Source organism: Peromyscus maniculatus, chromosome 12, assembly GCF_049852395.1.
Source record: "Peromyscus maniculatus bairdii isolate BWxNUB_F1_BW_parent chromosome 12, HU_Pman_BW_mat_3.1, whole genome shotgun sequence".
In the NCBI taxonomy this organism is placed as follows: domain Eukaryota; kingdom Metazoa; phylum Chordata; class Mammalia; order Rodentia; family Cricetidae; genus Peromyscus; species Peromyscus maniculatus.
Genome location: NC_134863.1, coordinates 23,659,218 through 23,679,416, shown reverse-complemented (window position 1 = coordinate 23,679,416; position 20,199 = coordinate 23,659,218). Strand labels below are relative to the sequence as shown.

General features: G+C 45.8%; 1 protein-coding gene across 1 annotated transcript; it reads right to left on the bottom strand.

Moving 5' to 3' along the window:
- Positions 1 to 865: 865 nt before the first annotated feature.
- Dynlt2b (dynein light chain Tctex-type 2B) lies at positions 866 to 15,019 on the bottom strand. The gene is made up of 5 exons (XM_006974511.4): positions 14,802 to 15,019; positions 12,526 to 12,659; positions 8,349 to 8,418; positions 6,580 to 6,643; positions 866 to 1,015 (listed from the first exon to the last, which is right to left on the bottom strand). Exons 1-5 carry the CDS (start codon positions 14,921 to 14,923, stop codon positions 968 to 970), a joined length of 438 nt encoding a protein of 145 aa, XP_006974573.1. The 5' UTR covers positions 14,924 to 15,019; the 3' UTR covers positions 866 to 967.
- Positions 15,020 to 20,199: the final 5,180 nt, after the last annotated feature.

Genomic DNA, 20,199 nt, shown 5'->3' with positions numbered 1-20,199 from the left:
CGGGGAAGGATTTTGCTTTGTAGCGGTTTCTTTTCCTCTTGTAGGATTTGTGCGGGTTCACAGAGGCCGTAAACGGGGCCACGGATATCGCGGAGCTGGAGTTACAGGCCTTTGAGCACCTTTATGGGTGCTGGGGACCTGGACGCTAGTCCTCTGATAGAAGAGTAAGCGCTCTTAACTCTTAACCACGGAGCCATCGCTCCATCCTCTTTGTGGGGCGGGATGGTGACGGTGGGCTTGTTTCGAAATTAAAAGTAACTTTATCAGACAGGGTCTTACACGATTTCCCAGACTGGCCTGGGGCTTGCTTTGTATCCCATACTGGCCTTGAATCTGCAGTGGGCCCCTTGCCTAAGCCTCCAGATTGCAGGCATTAGCCACCACACCCAGAGCGATGTTGTAGATGTAAGGGAAGTGGGCACATAAAGTTACAGAAGAAAGATGGGAAAAACAAAACAAAACAAAAAAACTTGAATGCGTTTTTTGTTTCCACTTTTCACTGGAAGATAACCAAGAAGAAAGAGCCTGGGCAAACATGTGCATCTGCTGAGGTGCTTCCAAGGAGAAAAATGATTAAACTCTGACACACACACCCCTTTAAGTTCAAGTAGGTATCTGGACACAGCAGATAAAATAGCTCAAATAAAGACAGCTAGCTGGAGGAGACACCAAGGGCCTCTCTGGGGGAAGATGGTCATCACAAAATTAGTACAGATTGCAGCCAACACAGAAGTCTCCAATTTTAAGGGGTTCTACTTTATATGCACCTTGAAACTTCTCAGTCCCTGACACTAAACAAATGTAGTAAGAGCTCAGAGAGCATAATAAAGCCAAACCATTAAATATATAAAACCTAAACAACAGATTTTGGGTGCCAAAGTGCCATCTTATTTTTATTTGGTCGGGATATTTAACAACGTGGAAAAGTTAAGGTGTCTTCGTAGTCACAGTCACTCCTTCCAAAGATTCAATAGTAGAAACAACCAAACGCTGCTACAACACAGAATAAGCTGTCCTAGAAAACATAAAAAAGACAGAAACCAGAAATCCAGGACGTTAGTGCTAATGAGAAAGCAGGCCAGCACAGGCAATTGAAATGAACACTATACTAGTGTTATATACTAGCATAAACATACTAGACCTTTGTTAATTTTCTTTTTAACTTTTTCTTCAATTTTTGGAAAATCTTGATATGTAACCCAAAAGGCTTCAACATAGACAATCAAACTTGAAATGATCTTTCTGCCTCAGCCTTCCAAGTGTAGGAATTACAGGTGTGACCCTTCATACCCTCCTTCTTGTCAACTTTCAATTAGGAAGATTTCTTCCTTTAAAAACAATGTTTCTGGGGGCTGGAGAGACGGCTCAGAGGTTAAGAACTCTAGTTGTTCTTCCAGAGGTCCTGAGTTCAGTTCCCAGCACCCACATGGTGGCTCACAGCCATCTGTAATGAGATCTGGTGCCCTCTTCTGGCCTGCAGGCATACATGCAGACAGAACACTGTATTATGATAAATAAATAAAGCTAAAAAACAAACAAACAAAAAACAATGTTTCCAAGGAGCAGCTATAAAGTTGTTTTCCTGAGGATACCTACAAGACTGCTTGCTAAAAGGTAAGTAGGAGGGGAGTTGGAAGAATGAATTAATTAAAGCAGTCTATTTGCATGTATGGAAATGCCAGTGAAATCCATTATGTATAATTAACATGCACTAATCTAATATTTGAGGTTGAGGAAGGAGGACAGAGAGTGGGAGGTCAGCCTCTGTAATTACATATATATAGTTAATTATATAATTAATTATATAGTTAATTATATTAATTAATTATATATGTATAATTAATTATATGGTGTGATGGTGTATGGCTTTAATACCAGCTCTCAGTATACAGAGGCAGGATCTGAGCTCGAGGTCAGCTTGGTCTACATAGAAAGTTCCAGGCCAGCCAGGGTTATATAGTGACTCTTGTCTTAAAAGAATAAAAACCAGCCGGGCGGCGGTGGTAGCGCACGCCTTTAATCCCAGCACTCTGGTGGCAGAGCCAAGCTGATCTCTGTGAGTTCGAGGCCAGCCTGGGCTACAGAGTGAGTTCCAGGAAAGGCTCCAAAGCTACACAGAGAAACCCTGTCTCAAAAACCAAAACAAACAAACACAACAACAACAACAACAACAACGAAAACCAGTCTGGAGAAATGGCTCAGTGGTGAAGAACTCGTACCGCTCTTGCAGAAGACCTAACCGGTTCCCTGCACCCACATCAGGTGGCTCATAGGGGATCAATCCAATACTCTCTTCTGACCTCTGGGGGCACCTCGCATGAACATACCCACAACACACACACACACACACACATATTTATATATACTTATATTATAAATATATATTTAAAAAATAATTTTAAAGACAGACAATGAGGTAAAATAATGGAAGAGAGATAAAGAATCATATTTTTAAATTAATGTGAGTGAAACTTTAGGTAATGCATGTCATTACCCAGAGCAAGGACTATAGAATACTATGTAATGGTATCATAATATGGACAGTAACAGCATATTATCCTCCACTCCGGACAGAGAAGGCAGCGTCCCACATGCTAGGCAAGCTCTTTGAACTTTTTATTTTGCAACAGGATCTCACTAAATTGCCCAGGCTAGTCTTGAATTCATTCTTTGCTAAGTGAATCTCCAACTGGAGATTCTCTTGCTTCAGCCTCTTGAGTGCCTGGAACTAGAGGCCTGCTTCACCAGGCCCAGCTTTACTTGTTCATCTTTTGGCTTACAAATCACAAGTGCTTTGCAGAGCCCAGTTAAACGTGTTAATATTTTTTTTGTTTTGGTTTTTGGTTTTTGTTTTTTTCGAGACAGGGTTTCTCTGTGTAGCTTTGTGCCTTTCCTGGGACTCACTTGGTAGTCCAGGCTGGCCTCGAACTCACAGAGAGCCGCCACCACCGCCCGGCAATATTTTAAAGAACTTACTACAGGAGTTCTGGCTGACTTAGCAATTAATGGCTGTCATACCAAACTTACTCCAGCCCGGTAGCAGTGAGGAAAACAAGCTGAACTCAAGTACCTAATTATCAGCCAGAGGCCAATGCTTTGGTGGGCAGCCTCCAGTTCCTTGGCTGGGTGTGTGTGTTCTAACAACAGCATATCTGCGGTGGAAGACATGTTCCGGTTTTTTTTTTTTTATTTGCATTTATTCACAGAGTGACACTTTGGTTTTGTTTGTGGGGCTTTACAGGGGTGGTTTTCAGATAGGGTCGTATGTAGTCATGTATGTAGTCATAGCCTTGGACTTCTTACCCTCCTGTCTCCAATTCCCAAGTGCTAAGATCAGAGGCATGTTACACCACATCCACTTTAGAATGACGCTTTTGTAAATCCTGGCAACTAGCAGGAGCATGTGAGAAACCTCCTACAGACTGAGAACCACTGATCCAAACTTCAGCTTATTGATCAGAATCTACTTGCAAAAGGCCCTGGCATCTATATTTCTAAAGAAGTTCCCTCAGTATTAGGAAACCACACCCATCTCTGGAAAGCTTACTTTCTAATATTCATGATGCAATCTCAGAATAATCCAGGGATTTCCTTAAAGTCAATCAAAGTGACACAGCTGGAAATGGAACCCCCTTCCTTGTCTACACAGTTCGATTTCTGTTCTGCTAATTACAACCTGGGAGGACTTTAGTATGGGTGATTTCTGGAAGCAAGTATCAAAGTAAGTTACCTGGAACACACGTACCAATAACTTATCGATGTTTAAATGAAACCTTTTTGTGCTTGTTTGTTTTGGGTGTCTTGTGTGTGTGTATGTTTGCGTAATACTTTTTTTTTTTTATTTTTGAGACAGTTCTCATGTAGCCCAGGCTAGCCAAGGATGACTTTGAACTCCTGATCCTTCTGTCTATACAGCCTCCCCACTCCCAGGTGCTGGGAACATTGACATACACCATTATGTCCAGTTCAGCGAAAGTGATAGGGGTAAGAAAGGATAGATGGAATACTTTCATATTCTGTATTATAAAACACATTTGCACTCCACATTGTAGAAGGGAATCTGCATATAGGTGTGAGCACAATACACCATTCATTGTTTTTGTTTGCTTGTTTTTTGAGACAGGGTCTATGTATTCCAGGCTGTACTGGAACTAGATTATAGACCAGGCTGGCCTTGATCTACCTGCATCTACCTTCTGAGTGCTGGGATTAAAGGTGGGCACTATAATGCCCAGTTAGTTGTCATGTGTCCGTCTGTCCGTCCGTCATCCCCCACCCACCCACCCACCCAAGCTGAGGGCCGAACCCAGGGCCTTAAGCTTGCTAGGCGAGCGCTCTGCCACTGAGCTAAATCCCCAACCCTAGTTGTTCTTTTAAAAAAAAAAAATTATATATATATATATATATATATATATATATATATATATATTACTTATGTGTTTGGGTGTTTTGCCTGAATTTATGTCTCTGCACAACATGCATACAGTGCCTGTTGAAGCCAGAAGAAGGTGATGGATCCCCTGGGATTAGTGTTACAAAAAGTCTAGAGCCACTATGTGAGGACTAGGGATTGAACCTAGGTCCTTTAGAAAAGCAGCCAATGCTCTTAACTGCTGAGCCATGTCTTTATCCCCTAGAGGAATGTAAGGTTATTATCAACAGAAACTACTTTTACTCAGTATTTGAAGTTCCTGAGCCCGTATATATCAACTGAATGAAGTAAGCATGTAAGGTATGTTAATGAGAGACAGACATCACAGGTCTCCAAAACATGGCTGAGCACCTAATCAGAAGACTAAGACTGAGCTCCCAAACGATTGACTGTCTTTGTCTCCTCCCCAGTCCTGTTTCTCCCTGTATCATCTGCTCCTGAAGAGGAGATGCAAGACCCACTTTTGACGATGCTGATCTGCTCATCTCAGATTGCCAGCTCTCTAAAAAAGCACAGAGATTCAATTCCTGTTTCTGTTCAGGCACCTGTGAGCAGCCAGGCAGAGGGAGCTCTGGTTTTCCAGTTACTTCTTTTCTTACAGCTCCTTTATTTCTCTTTAGTTTTAAGAAGTGGTTTTAAGATAAAGTAGCTAATTTTATTATCAAAAGAAAGTCATCTTTGCTTATAGAATCTTCATCCAAATTCTTTTGTAGCTCAGTGAAGTGTGGTATGTTCAAATGAACAGATAGTTTTAAACTAAGATAATTATTACCCTCATAACGACTATCAGGACTGGGTTTTTGGAACACAGTGATTTATGGAGGGGTGTGGTTTGAAAGAAAATGGCCCCCATAGGGAGTGGCACTATTAGGAGTTGTGGCCTTGTTGGAGGAAGTGTGTCACTGTGGAGGTGGGCTCTGAGGTCTCTTTTGCTCAGTGTGACAGAGCCAACTTCCTGTTGCCTGCAAGATGTAGGACTCTCAGCTCCAGCACCACGGCTTGCCTGTGTGCTGCCATGCTCCCCACCATGATGATAATGGGCTGAACCTCTCAACTGTTGTTTCCTTTGTAAGAGTTGCCGTGGTCGTAGTCTCGTCACAGCATAGGAACCCTGACTAAGATAGGAGGTTATGATGGCCAGTCTTCACTATCAGCTTGACTACGTGTAGAATCACCTCCGATACACTGCTGGGAAAGTCTGTGGGAGCATTTCTAGAGAGGGTGAACTGAGGAGCAAAGGCCTGCCCTGAACATGGCAAGTCCTCCTGCCCCAGTCCCCAACTGCCCCTGCGGCTGCCAGGCCCTGCTGCCAGGCCTCCCTCACAACAATGGACTCACTGCCTGAACTGGAAGCCAGGCTCAACCTTTCCTCATTAAGTTGCTTCCTGTCAGGATTTGGTCTCAGCAATAAATAAAACAAGCAGCCAATACGGTGGATAAAGATTTGGGTTTTGTTTTTTGTTTTTTGTTTTTTTTTTGGAGACAGGGTTTCAAGGTTTCTCTGTCTGGCTCTGGTTGTCCTGGAACTTTCTCTGTAGACCAGGCTGGCCTCAAACTCAGAGATCTACCTGTTTCTCTCTGCCTCCTGAGTGCTAGGATTAAAAGTTTGTGTCACCACCAGGTGGCATGCACACAACTATGCTATTAGAAGCCACTTTATCATATTCCTGCTTTAAGTAGACGTGTCTATGAATTCTGCTTGTAGTTTTTCACAAATAAATAGTAAAATTTAAAATAAAACCACTGATGCTGGGCAGTGGTGGCGCACACTTTTTTTTTTTTTTTTAACCAGGCTGGCCTCGAACTCACAGAGGTCTGCCTGCCTCTGCCTCCAGAGTGCTGGGATTAAAGGCTTGTGCCACCACACCTGGCTCAGTGCCACACACCTTTGATCCCAGCACTAGGGAGGCAGAGGCAGGTGGATCCCTGAGTGCAAGGCCAGCCTGGTCTATAATTCCAGGATCGCCAGGGCTACACAGAGAAACCCTGCCTCAAAAAAACCCACAAAAGTTTCAATAAAAGTACCCTATCCAGAAATCTAAGAGTGTGTCTCAAAAACACTACAGTATCCTCCCTTTTAGCAGTAAGCTGATAGACAGTGGCTATATTGTCCCCAGACAGGAGAAAGGAGTTTCTCAAAGACTTACATTCATGAAGACATCATGGGTGTAATTGTCAGTGTCTGCATCCCAGAAACACCGAGCAGCCATGCTGAAATGCCAATGAAGAGGGTCAGCAGTGCCCATCTGAACCATGCCTCTGCCACCAGCAAGTTCACTCCCTACAATCTCACAGGCCCACGCTTCCAAACCCTCCCCTGGCACATGGAGAGAACTGTGTTTGTAAAGCAAAGTATGCTGGACAAGCAGGAAGGTCAGGAGTCACAGGTGAGGCTGCTTGCAGCTAGAGGAGAGGCGGCCAGGGCTCTAGCCACCTCAGCATCCCAACTGGCTGCCTGATAACTACAGGGGTCAACCTCTCCAAGTCTCTGGTCCTTGGAGTGGCCCTCCATTATAGATTATGTCAGCTAGGACACTTGTGGTGACTTTCAGTGGGCTCAGTTCCTGCAGAATAATAGGAAAAGAGGTCTTGCAAAAAGGACCCAACATAATACTTCATCCAGCCTGGTCATTTGTAGAAACCTGTACAGGAAAGGGACAACTCCAAGCTAGAATTCAGTTTTCTGACTAGACCAGCATTAGGAGGCTGAAACCTGTAAAAGCAACATTTGCGAAGCGGTGGAAGGTTGCTACTGGAAAGGCCAGAGCAACAGGGTGAGACCTGATTCAAAAACAAACAAAAGCCAAGTACAGTCTTGCAAGCCTGTAATCCCAACACCTGGGAATCAGAGGCAGAAGATCTAGAGTTCAAGGTCATCATCAGCCACAAAATGACCTTGAGGCCAGTCTGGGCTACAAGGAGACCCTGTCTCAGAAAACAAAACTAGAATTTGAAAATACCCTTAAGGGCAGTAGGGCTATAAATACATTGCACTGTATTTATAACTAATAAAGCTAAATCAAAGAATAGTCTTTAGTTCCTTGTACTTAGGCATATAATGAAATTTTAGATAATGGTTTCTTTCTTTTTTTCTTTTTTCTTTTTTCCTTTTTTAAGACAGGGTGTCTCTATGGTTCTGGCTGTCCTGACACTCACTATGTAGACCAGGCTGGCCTCAAACTCACAGAGATTCTCTTAGCTCCGCCTCCTGAGTGTTTGGCCCTAAAAAACGTCTTGAAAGGGTGGAGGGAAGGAACTTGTGCAGCATGGCATAAAATGAGGTTAAAGGGCAGCTCCCGAGAGCTGGTCCTTCCTTCCACTAAGCTGAGTCCACAGGGCAGACTTGGGTCGTCAGGCTGGATGGCAGGTGCCTTTAACTGGTGAGCCGGCTCTCCAGCCTCCCAGGACTGTTTGGAGGTTGGCCTGACTACATCTAACAAAGTCAACCCAAATTGGCCTAAGTTTCAAATACAAAACACTGTTCTGAAGAAGCTTCTAGATTTGCGGCGGCTGAGACTACAGTGAGGTGGTAGATCCCTTACTTCCTATGTGTAAAGCCTTAAGTCCAACATCCCTACCCCACAGACTACAAACCAAATAATGTGGATTGTCAGGATGTCAGAGTCAGGCCCTGCGGACAAAGGGCTGCTAAGTAATGCTGGCACGCAAGCACATCCAAGCCCAGAGCATGCAACAAGAGTGTCATGACTAAGAGGTGACTCTAAGGACTTCAACCTTGGAACCCACCCAGACTGTCAGTCTTAACATTCAGTTACCAGAACCTCTTCAGTTCACAGCTGCATCTGTTAAACCGTCCTTCTCCTTCTTGCAAAGACAAAGGCTTACTGAACTGTCTATCCACACAATGGATAACTCCCACGGAACACAGATATGACGGGAAAAACCATCTACTCACAATACTCCTTCTCCCCTCTGTTCTCCAATCACTACTTGCACCACCATCTTATACCGGTCATATCCCAGTTCTAGAAAGGAAAAGAAAAGAAAAGGAGGTCATCTCTATTCAAGTACATAGTAAAATGACCTACTGAACACAGATTCTTCCAGAATAGACGTAAGCACTCAGTCCATGGGTATTTACGGAGTACGATAGTGAGATTAGAGGTCCAAGACCTAGAGATAAACCCTAACTATAGTTACCGAGCAGTAAACCCTTAGGGCCTAACTTTCCCTTTAAATGTCTCTAGTTGGTTAAAGGGGGTGCTCTCAGCTGTTAGTCGTTTGTAAGGTGAGCTGAGGTTCCGTATAATAACACACAAAGCTCCTAGCCTAGTGCTGGTACATTAGGGTCTTTAGCGAACCTTGGCCCCTTTCTGAGATTACCCTTCAAGTTACAGAAGTAAGAAAACATTCTTCCTGCCTTGGGGACCAGAGAGCTCATAACAGTACTCAAACTTAGACAAAAAAATAATATTTATTTCAGGAGGGGCATGTACAAGGTGTATCAGAGCTGGGAGTTCTTCACTGTGGTGGGGGGAGCGGGGTGTGGTGGGGGGCGCAAGATCAGAAAAAACTTCACAGAAAATGTGCTAAATAGTAAGAATTTGCCAGGTAAAGAGAGTCTTCATCCTATGGAGAGGTACTAACAAACACAAAGTCTTGAGAATGGGGCTGGAGAGATGGCTCAGAGGTGCAGAGGGCTTGCTGCTCACGCAGAGGACCAGAGTTTGAGTCTCAGCACTCACATCAGCAGCTCACAACCACCTCCATCTTCAAGTCCAGGGAATCTGATGCCCCGGTCCACAGGCACACAAACGCACAGAAATTAAAAAATAAAACTAGGTAGCTGGAGAGAACAGGGGATCTTCAGGAGACGAAGCTATGTGTTAAGGTGGAGAGGAAGAAAAGGAAGGGGGAAGGAAAGAATTGAACATGTAACCCAGCACTCAGGAGGCTGCAGGAAGAGGATTTCAAGGTCAGGATTCAGGACAGCACAGTAAACTGGACAAACGACCTGAGGACTACAGATACCGTCCAGGGGCAGCGTCAACAAAATTCTTAGAGAGGAGCCCAGGTTGTTGTTGTGTTTGTTGTGGTTGCTGGTTTGTTTTGTTAGAGCCAAGAACTCAGTGCAGCCCTTGCTGATCTCACACTCTGATCAACTGCCTGCTTCAGCCTCCTGAGTGCTCTAACTACAGGTGGGCACCACCACCCCGCTCTCCAAATTATTGTTTTAACAACACTGCACCCTCACTGAGATTCCCCCTTCTCTCTGAATCCCTAACAGCACAGAAACGTTAAGTGGGACACTCAATGCTTAGCCCTGACGTTATCGTGCTGAAGGAGAAATAAAAGGCTTTCATATATATATAATTTTACAATACCATTCAGTTCTACATATCAGCCATGGGTTCCCCTATTCTCCCCCCTCCCACCCCCTCCCCTTACCCCCAGCCTACCCCCCATTCCCACCTCCTCCAGGACAAGTCCTCCCCCGAGGACTGTGATCAACCTGGTAGACTCAGTCCAGGGAGGTCCAGTCCCTTCCTCCCAGATTGAGCCAAGCGTCCCTGCATAAGTTCCAGGTTTCAAACAGCCAACTCATGCAATGAGCACAGGACTTGGTCCCACTGCCTAGTTGCCTCCCAAACTGATCAAACCAATCAACTGTCTCACCTATTCAGAGGGCCTGATCCAGCTGGGGGCCCCTCAGCCTAAAAGGCTTTCTTAAAGATTTATTTTTATGTAGATGAGTGTCTTGCCTGCAAGTATATATGTGCACCATGTACATGCCTGGTGCCCATGGAGGCCAGAAGAGAGCACTGGATCCATTGAAACTAGAGTCATGAACTACCAGGTAGGTGCTGGGATCCGAACCCAGGTCCTCTGCAAAAGCAGCAAGTGCTCTCAATCACTGTGCCAGTTTTCCAGCCCAAAATAGTCTACTATAATAAAAGAACTTCATACACACACACACACACACACATACACACACACACACACACACACACACACACACACACACACACACACACACAAGTGATTATGACATACAGAAAACACAAAATCAAAAGAAGCTGCATGTAAATACATAAAAATGTACTCAAGAGTATGAGGCAGGAGGATCACCAGCCTGGAGAGAGGAAGACCTATCTTGGAATAAAATAAATAAAGAATAAACTTACAAATGTCGCATGAATGGAAAGTAACAGCTTGAGTAGGTGACCCTAAGAACTGTTGAGTAGCCAGACAGAGGCAGGGAGACTTCTGAGTTCGAGGCCAGCCTGGTCTACAGATTGAGTTCCAGAACAGCCAGGGCTACACAGAGAAACCCTGTCTTAAAACACAAACAAACAAAAGAGACTACTGCAAAGGGTAAGCTAACTGAACGCCTTCAAAGTATTCCCAACTGGTGAATTCTTTCTCGGTGTTATTTATAGTTGCACCTGGCTCTGAGGCACTGGAGCACTCGTTCATTTCAGCTGGCTAAGCATGACTATTTCTGTGATATAGCAGCACAGATATTATAAATATGTGCCTAAAGTACTTCCTTTGGTAGTGAACTGAGTCCCTTAAAATAAACGTCAATTGATATTCATTAACTGTGTCATCAACACTGTACCCCAGTGTTTATTTCTATAACACGTGTACTTTCTTTAACCTGCTGTTGCTAATAATGCCTCTTGTTTTCCATTAAGTGTATACACTCCAGAAGAAATGTAGCTTTATATTTATCATGTAAGTATTGCAATACTAAAGATACAGTGAATTTTTTTATTTTTTATTTATTTTTTTTGTTTTGTTTTGTTTTTCGAGACAGGGTTTCTCTGTGTAGTTTTGGAGCCTGTCCTGGATCTCGCTCTGTAGACCAGGCTGGCCTTGAACTCAAGAGACCTGCCTGGCTCTGCCTCCCAGTGCTGGGATTAAAGGCGTGCGCCACCACCGCCCGGCTGCCATTTTCATGTATTGGATGAAAATGGAATACTGTTTTGAGAACAAATCCTCCACTCTTACAGAGTGGCCTCAACGGAATAAAAATGGTGACATGTTACCAAATAAAATGAAGACAGGAAAAGATAAGGAGGTGAGCGCTGGGTTTGTACTGTGGCTCCACAATACAACTCTCGCCTGGTACGCAGGAGACCTTGAGCTCCACCCCAGCAGCACCAAAGGGGACGGCACAGATAGAAGGAAGTCACTTTCCTGATGGTGTAACATTAAAAATATGGCATGATGACACATGCCTTTACTCCCAGCACTCAGGGGGCAGAGGCAGGTGAATCTCTATGAATTCCAGGCCAGCCTGGGCTACAGAGTGAGTTCCAGGACAGCAAAGCTACACAGTGAGACCCTGTCTCAAAAGGTGTTTGTTAGCATGAGACAAAAGCACAAACTGTATTATTCATATGTTTGACTGAATAAGAAAAGCAGTTAAGGATTCAGCAAGAAGTGGCCTGGGACAGCCTGGGAGGGGACCCAATTGCAGACTGACAATCTATAGTGGGCCTGGGACAGCCTGGGAGGGGACCCAATGCCAGACTGACAATCTATAGTGGGCCTGGGACAGCCTGGGAGGGGACCCAATGCCAGGCTGACAATCTATAGTGGGCCTGGGACAGCCTGGGAGGGGACCCAATGCCAGACTAACAGTCTATAGGCTGGTGGGGAAAAGCAAGCAGTAATTACGAGGGAAAGGAGGCCTTTCTGATTATCTGGGTTTCTTGGGCATTGGTTCCCTATGATGCTTTCATTCAAATCTTTCCTCTTTCCTACAGTCTGCAAAATCCCACCTGAGTAAAAGTCACCAAATAATTAGAGAATTCTAGACACTGAAAAAAATTTTGTCATTAATAGAATGCATAATTCATGTTCAAATTTCTTTTCATAATAGATTCAGTAGTCTACCTTTCAAAGATGGGGCAGGGTGCCAGGTGGGCAGTGGTGGCCCATGCCTTTAATCCCAGCATTCAGGGGGCAGATCTCTGAGTTCAAGGCCAGCCTGGGCTACAGAGTGACTTCCAGGACAGCCATGGATACACAGAGAAACTGTCTCAAAAAAAAAAGGGGGGGGGGCAAATGAGTAGAACTGGGTGTTTGAAGGGAACATCATTTCCAGCTAGAGCCCATGTTACCTTTCAGTTTATCTTTAATGAGTTCTGACAGATGTTTTGTGAGATGAGGCATTTCCTCTGGAGAATATTCAGCGTTTGCCAGTTCCTCCTTGAGCACGGCATGGATGCAGTCTTTAACCACAGAGGGCCTAAACCTAAGTCAAACAATTTGAGAATATCTAAATGTCAGCTCAGAACCCCAACGTGCCTTCACACATCAGCCTTTTTCTCATCAGTAACCTTAAAATACTGTACGTAGCTGGGACGTGGTGCACACCTTTAATCCCAGCACTCAGGAGGCAGAGGCAGGCAGATCTCTGAGTTCGAGGCCAGCTTGGTCTACAGAGCGAGATCCAGGACAGCCAGGGTTACACAGGGAAGCCCTGTCTTGAAAAACCAAAAAATAAAGAAATAAACAAAGTACTGTATCTAGGGTCTGGGGATGTAGCTCAGTGGTAGCAGACTTGCCTTGCATGCCTGTGGCTCCGTTTTCAGTCCCTTAGCGCTGCCCCCGCCCAATACTGTCGTTTCCCTCTTTCCTTCAGCCCTGCTTTCTGCCTCACATTTATTTTGTGTCATGGCCTATGTGTGGGAATCGGCTCTTTCCCTTCACTACCTAGGTCTCCAGGCCTGAACTCAGGTCATCAGTTTGAAGTTAAGTGCCTTTACCACTGAGCCATCTCACTGGCCTGCTTAAGCTTTTTTTCCGCTCCTGTTTTATGATTTGATTTATTTTTAGGCCTGTGTGGATGGATGGGTGGACAGTAGTGTGCTGTCACGTGGGTGCTGGGAACCAAATCTGGCGCTGTGCAGGAGCGGCAAACGCTGTTAACCGCTAGCCAGCCCCTGCTTACGCTCTCTCCATCTTTCCTAAATCACTAAGCCTCTCTTCAGACAAGTCTCATGTGAACTCACAGGATCGCTGGTACATATGTTACTAACCCCAGTCTGCACTGTTCACAAGAGAAACACAGCTCAGTGCCATTCTATACATTTAGAACACTTACTGAGGTAACAGAACATATGTATTTTTTTTGTTTTTTTTGTTTTTTTTTGTTTTTTCGAGACAGGGTTTCTCTGTGTAGCTTTGCGCCTTTCCTGGAGCTCACTTGGTAGCCCAGGCTGGCCTCGAACTCACAAAGATCCGCCTGCCTCTGCCTCCCGAGTGCTGGGATTAAAGGCGTGCGCCACCACGCCCGGCTCCAGAACATATGTTTTTATATATCCATGAGAAACTGCTGCATGAAGTTGCTAACACATATAGTAGGACTAGCTCTACCACCCACCCTGGAGCTGAGGACCGAACCCAGGGCCTTGCGCTTGCTAGGCAAGCGTTCTACCACTGAGCTAAATACCCAACCCTCTCTACCTTTAAAAAAAAAAAAAGATTTATTTATATTTTATGTTTATGGTGTTTTGTTTGCATGTATGTCTGTAGAGGCCAGAAGATAGCATCTGATCCTCTGGAACCATAGTTACAGGTAGTTGAAAGCTGCCATGTGGGTGCTGGGAACTGAACACCAGTCCCAGCCCTCTGGAGTAGCCAGTGCTCTAAACCACTGAGACGTATCTCCAGCCCTTCACCTTGGTTTCTGAGGCAGGGTCTCAGAGTCCGTTTCTCCAATACTGAGATCAAATTTCCACCACTGGGATCACAATATGCCATGCTCTTTAATGGGTACAGGAACTGAACGCAGAACTTTATGCTTTCAGAGCAAGCACATGACAGACAGAACTATCTCTACAGCACCCCATCAATCTACAACCGCTCCCCTCGAGAATTTAAAAAAAAAAAAATCCTCTCTTGGGCCCAGTGAGATGGCGTAGCTCGTAAAGGCATACGTGCACCCTACACACAACCCTTTTTCTTTTGTAAGATGAAGTTAGTGATGGATCCTACAGGCTTAACTGACCGCCCTCTTCTAGCAACCAATTGGGGTGGCGGTCGATGCTATATGGGAGGGGCTCTGGATAGACTCTGCACAAGTCGCGCGCCAGAAGTAAACTGTATCCCGGGACAGGTGAGCACGCGGTAACTCTCGGAGCACCGCCTCCAAGTTGATTGCTCCCAGCCTCTATTTTTCCTGTCCCCGGTGCGCACCCACTAACGCCCCGGAGAGGTCAACCTCTCCTACGCGCTAATCTAGGGCTCCCGGGAAGACCTGCCAATCCGCAGCGGCGCTCGCCAAAGCCCGCCCCAGCCCCGCCCCTCTCCGCGTCTCCTAGGCGACGCTGGATGACCGGAGCCCCACTGCTGACCGACATCGCCCGCCCGCCGTGCCCCGTCCGCTACGCGCCTTTGCTGAAAAATGGGCCTCAGAATATAGGTGTTCTCGGGCTCCCCCGAGTTCCTGTCGGCATCGAACAAGCCCTCGGTGCCGCCGACCGATAAGGACGGGCCGCGGGTGGACGCGGCCATAATCCGGCGTCTGAACACAGAGGATCTCTAGAGCTAGGCCCCGGGCGGTTGCTGCGGCGCCCCCAGGTCCCGAAGCGCGTCTCCAGAGCAACAGGGCGCTCACGTGACGTGCCATAGCCCCGCCCCCTCTCCGCGCCTGCGCACTGGCTGCGTCTAAGAGCATCTACCACCGTCTTGCAGCCAGCCAGCCGCCGGAGCAAACCCAGCCTAACTTCCTTTTGTTTCCTCTGTTCCTGTTTTTTTCTTTTTCTGAGACAGGGTGCATGTAGCTCAGAGTGGCCTCGAATTCGCTAGTAGCCGAAGGCGCCCCTGAACTCCGACCTCGACTTCCCCAGGTTAGCGATAACGGGGATCTGGAGCTAGAACTCTACCGAGTCACATCCATGCTCACTGTCCCTTCTGGTTTTGGACAACTTGTGAGTTAAAAGGAGACATAAGTAGAATATATATATAATTTTTGTTTTATTTTCTGAGGCAAGGTTTTTTTTTTTTGTGTGTGTGTGTGTTTTTTTTTTTTTTCCAGAGCTGAGGACCAAACCCAGGGCCTTGCGCTTGCTAGGTTAGCGCTCTACCACAGAGCTAAATCCCCAACCCAAGTTTCTTTTTTCTTTTTTTTTTTTTTTAAATTTTAATTGAATCTTTTATACACTATATTCTTATCATGCTTTCCCCCTATGCCAATTCCACTAGGTCCTGCCTACCTCCCTGTGAGATCTAAAGGAAACTCTAATTTTCTAAACTCCAAAGGGCAGCCCAAATATCCAGAAGCTCAAGCTGGACTATAGGAATTCTGGCTGTGAGATATAAGCCATTCCTCAGGAACTTGTGAAACCGGTTCCCTTACCTCTTGCAGAAAGGACATGTCTTCCCAGGCTCTTATCAGCATATCAAAGTGTATGTTGGCCACCAGGCTCCCTCACAGATAGCTCTGGCCACATCCAGTCTCCTGGCCATGTTCAGTCCACGTCCTTCTGACTCTTTCAAATGCTTCTGGCTGTTCTCTCATATCTATAATAAAGACCTTAATCACGTCATGTTAGCAGTTTCTTTACTGTCTGTCTTGAATACACTTCCCACCTCACCCCCAACTCAAGGCCCTTTCTCTTCAAAAAAAAAAAAAAAAAAAGCCGAATGTGGTGGCGCACGCCTTTAATTTCAGCATTCTGGAGGCAGAGGCAGGCGGATCTAGGAGTCTGTGGCCAGCCTGTTCTAGAGGAAGTGTAGGTTGATAAGCTATACCCCAAACAAAGCAAAAGGAAGCAGAAAGTATGCCCAAATGCCATTGACTTCTGTGTAAAGTGATGGTATGGGTGCTCCGTGATACGGTTAAGGTTTCTACTGTAGATAAGAGAACAGCCAGAGACATCAGAAAGAGTCTAGAGCAGGGGGAGAAAGGAGACAGTCAGCAGACGAGCATGACAAGGTTACCTGAGAGGGGGCAGATCATCAGGGGACAGGGATAGAGAACTGTGGTGGGAGAAGCAGGAGCGCAGAGACACAGCAGTAGGAATAGCAGGGTTATAAGGAGAAGGAGTAGCTGGGGCAGGGAAGCCCATGAGATGGAGGGGATCTAGGGAAGGGGAGGAAGGGAGAAGGGCTAGGATGCCAGCGTGGACTTTGAAATGTGTAACAGGTACTTGTGATGCTGAGGGAGCCTGCAGGCTGTGTGGGTTTTGATATGATGATAGGCCCCACAGGGAACCATATGCCCCTTCTGCTAGAGATAAGGGGAGTGACTTCTTCTGGCCGAGGAACCAGTTTCACAAGTTCCTTAGGAAAGCTGGCTTTTATCTAACTTCCAGAAATCCTCCTGTAGTCCATGTTAAGCTTGTTTCTGGATATTTGGACCAACTTTTGGAGTTTGGGGAACTGGAGTTTCCTTCGGGCATGAAACATGCATTTTGTGATGACCAACTATTCCTGGGCATGGAGTCTACCCTGCAGTGTGTTTAATATTCCCAGTGAGGGGGGCTGGAGAGATGGCTCAGTGGTTAAGAGCACTGACTGCTCTTCCAGAGGTCCTGAGTTCAATTCCCAGCAACCACATGGTGGCTCACAACCACTTGTAATGAGATCTGGTACCCTCTTCTGGCCTGCAGGGACACATGCAAGCAGAATACTGTATACATAATGAATAAATAAAAAAATTATAAAAAAAAATGTTTGTTAATATTCCCAGTGAGTCTCACTGGAGGAAACTAATTTTTCTCCGCCAGAGGGTATCAGTCGCAGATAGCTTCTTGGTTAAGGGTAGGAGCTTGTGTTCGTTTTTTACCGTTCAGTTCTGGGACCCTGTCTGGCTTGAACCTGTGCAGGTCTCATGCATGCTGCCACAGTCTCTGTGAGTTCCTATGTGTCTCAGTCGTGTTGTGTCTGGAAGACAGTTTCCTTGGCATCACCTATCACCTCTGGGTCTACAGTCTTTCCATCTCCTCATCAGAAGAGATCCCTGAACACTGAGTCTTTAAAGATTCACTCTGCACACTGTCCAATTGTGGGTCTCTGTGTTAGTTCCCATCTACTACAAGAAGAAGCTTTTCAGATGGTGGTTGAGCAAGACACTGATATATGGGTATAACAGAACATCACTAGGGGTTATTTTATCTCAATGTTCCTTTAGCAGAACAATAGGATTTGGTTTTCCCCTAGACCCATGGCCTATCCAGTTTCAAGTTCTTTTTTTTTTTTTTAATTTATTTTTCCGTTTTGTTTTTCGAGACAAGGTTTCTCTGTGCAGCCTTTGGAGCCAATCCTGGAACTCGCTTTGTAGACCAGGATGGCCTTGAACTCACAGAGATCGGCCTGCCTCTGCCTCCCAAGTACCGGAGTACTGGGATTAAAGGCTTGCGCCGCCGCCGCCGCCGCCGCCGCCACCGCCGGCGGCTCAGTTTCAAGTTCTTGACTATCCTAGTAGTATCAGACATGGGTTCCGGCTCATGGGATAAGCCTTAAAACCAATCAGCGAGTGGTTGGTTACCCTCACGACGTTTGGGCCACTGTTGTCCGCCATCTCTTCCAGGCAGGTCACTATTGTAGGCACAGGTAGCACTCAGAACCCTCCCAGCGCCAGAGGCTAGTGAGTAAGGCTGGAGTCTCTAGTTAGGCACCAGCTTGAGCTCTCCATGTTCAGTCAGGGTTGTCTCCAGCAACAGGGCCTTCCCATCAGTCGAGGCAAGGTTTTGATAGGGATAGCCTACAGTTCTACCCTGGCCTCCAGGGTGCTGGGATTACAGGCATCATAACGAGCCCAATTTTATATTTTTGTAATAACTGTAAAGTCAAAAGAAAAACAAAAAGCAAACCATGGTGTGGTAGTACACTCCTATAATTCCAGTGTCAGGAGGCCAGCCAGGACCAATAGTGAGACCACTTCAAAACAAAACAGAAAGAAGAAATGGTATTTGTGACAAGTGAGGATTACAGAAATTGAAAGTGCTTTTGTTGTTTTTGTTTGTTTGTTTTTCAAGACAGGGTTTCTCTGTGTAGCTTTGCGCCTTTCCTGGAACTCACTTTGTAGCCCAGGCTGGCCTCGAACTCACAGAGATCCGCCTGGCTCTGCCTCCCCAGTGCTGGGATTAAATTCGTGCGCCACCACTGCCTGGCTCAGAAATTGAAAGCTTTACTGAAACTTTCATTAAAAATTTCCAAAACTTCTTCTTTGTATAAAATCACTGGAACACAACATACTCATTCCTGGCTGCTTTCATATTTCTGAATAGGCAGAAATGAGCACAAGGACTACATGACCCTCAACACCTAAAATGTCATCTGCCCCTTAAACAAAAAGTTTGCAGAGCACAGCTCCAAATCCTAATCGCAGCCTGGGTCGTTTTGCTGCATCGAATCCACACCTGCTCTGACACACAAATCAGGAAGGAGCAGGTTTAGGCTGCTTCAGGATTACAAGCACCAACCCTGGATCCTGTCTTAAAGGCTATAGATCTTGACCTCTTTGTTCTTCAAAAACTAAGAAGGCTAAAGAGATGGCCTGGTAGTTAAGAGCACTTACTATTCTCTCAGAGGACCTGAGTTGGGTTCACACGATTCAAATCCGGCAGCTTATAATTGCCTCTAACTCCAGCTCTAGAGGGGATCCAATGCTCTGGCCTCTGAGGTCACCTGCACTCATGCATACATACCTACATATACAGACAGACAGACAGACAGACACACAATTTTATTTTTTATATTTTTATTTACTTATTTATTTTATTTATTTATTTATTTTTTTGGTTTTTTGAGACAGGGTTTCTCTGTGTAGCTTTAATGCCAGCACTCGGGAGGCAGAGCCAGGCGGATCTCTGTGAGTTCGAGGCCAGCCTGGACTACCAAGTAAGTTCCACACACACACTTTTAAAACTAAGAGAAAGACTCTCCCCTGGTGTCCATCCAAGCTCCTTGTGTAACCTTCAACCTGATGGTTTTATTTAAAAGTTGCAAAATGGCCAGGCGGTGGTGGCACATGCCTTTAATCCCAGCACTCGGGAGACAGAGGCAGGCAGATCTCTGTGAGTTTGAGGCCAGCCTGGTCTACAGAGCAAGTTCCAGGACAGGCTCCAAAGCTACAGAGAAACCCTGTCTGGGGGGGGGGGTGTTCCAAAATGTCTTCTATGACATTCAGAGGGGTAGTTGCTGGGGAAATACCCTGTTACAAGTTCCAGCGGAGACTAATTTTACTATTCAGATTTTGGTTCAGAACGTTCCTTCTTCAGTTAGACATAGTGGCACATTTGGGAGGTGGAGGCAGAAGGATCAGGAGGAGTACAAGACCATCCCCAGCTACATGGTAAGTGTGAGGCCAGCTTGAGCTGCATGAAACTCTTATCTCAAAACAAGAGACAAAAACCTTATTCAGGGAGCCTAGAATGGTGTCCCTGGTTCTAACTCCCAAACCCCACTTTCCCTGACCATCCTTTGGAATGCCTCAGAGTGGCTTTCCTAAGTCCCTATGACATCTTTCAGCGGCTCCTATGGCTGTCCTCTAGCATTCAAACTACTTTGCCTGTGGGTAAGATTCTTCATGATCTGACTGGCTGGTTATGCCTTCCTCCTGGCACTGGCCAGCATGCTGAGGTCTGTGGAGAAAGACCACCAGCAGGGCACACAGCCCACACCAGCTCAGAGCTCACAGCCTCTTGATGAGTCCCTTGGCTCAACAGTTAACAGCTTAGATGCAAGATTGTAAAACATGGGTAGTGAACTTCTGCCCTCGGGGTTCTCCCATTGTATTTAAGACCTCCTCCCTCCTTCAATAAACAGCATTCGGCACTCAAAAA

Excerpts from the sequence above, each read along its gene's own strand:
- Dynlt2b (XM_006974511.4), bottom strand. The coding sequence starts at position 14,923 with ATGGCCGCGTCCACCCGCGGCCCGTCCTTATCGGTCGGCGGCACCGAG. Across the intron at positions 12,660-14,801 it reads AGGCCCATTTTTCAGCAAAG|GTTTAGGCCCTCTGTGGTTA; the intron begins GCGCGTAGCGGA and ends TGTTTGACTTAG. Across the intron at positions 8,419-12,525 it reads CATTAAAGATAAACTGAAAG|AACTGGGATATGACCGGTAT; the intron begins GTAACATGGGCT and ends TTTCCTTTCTAG.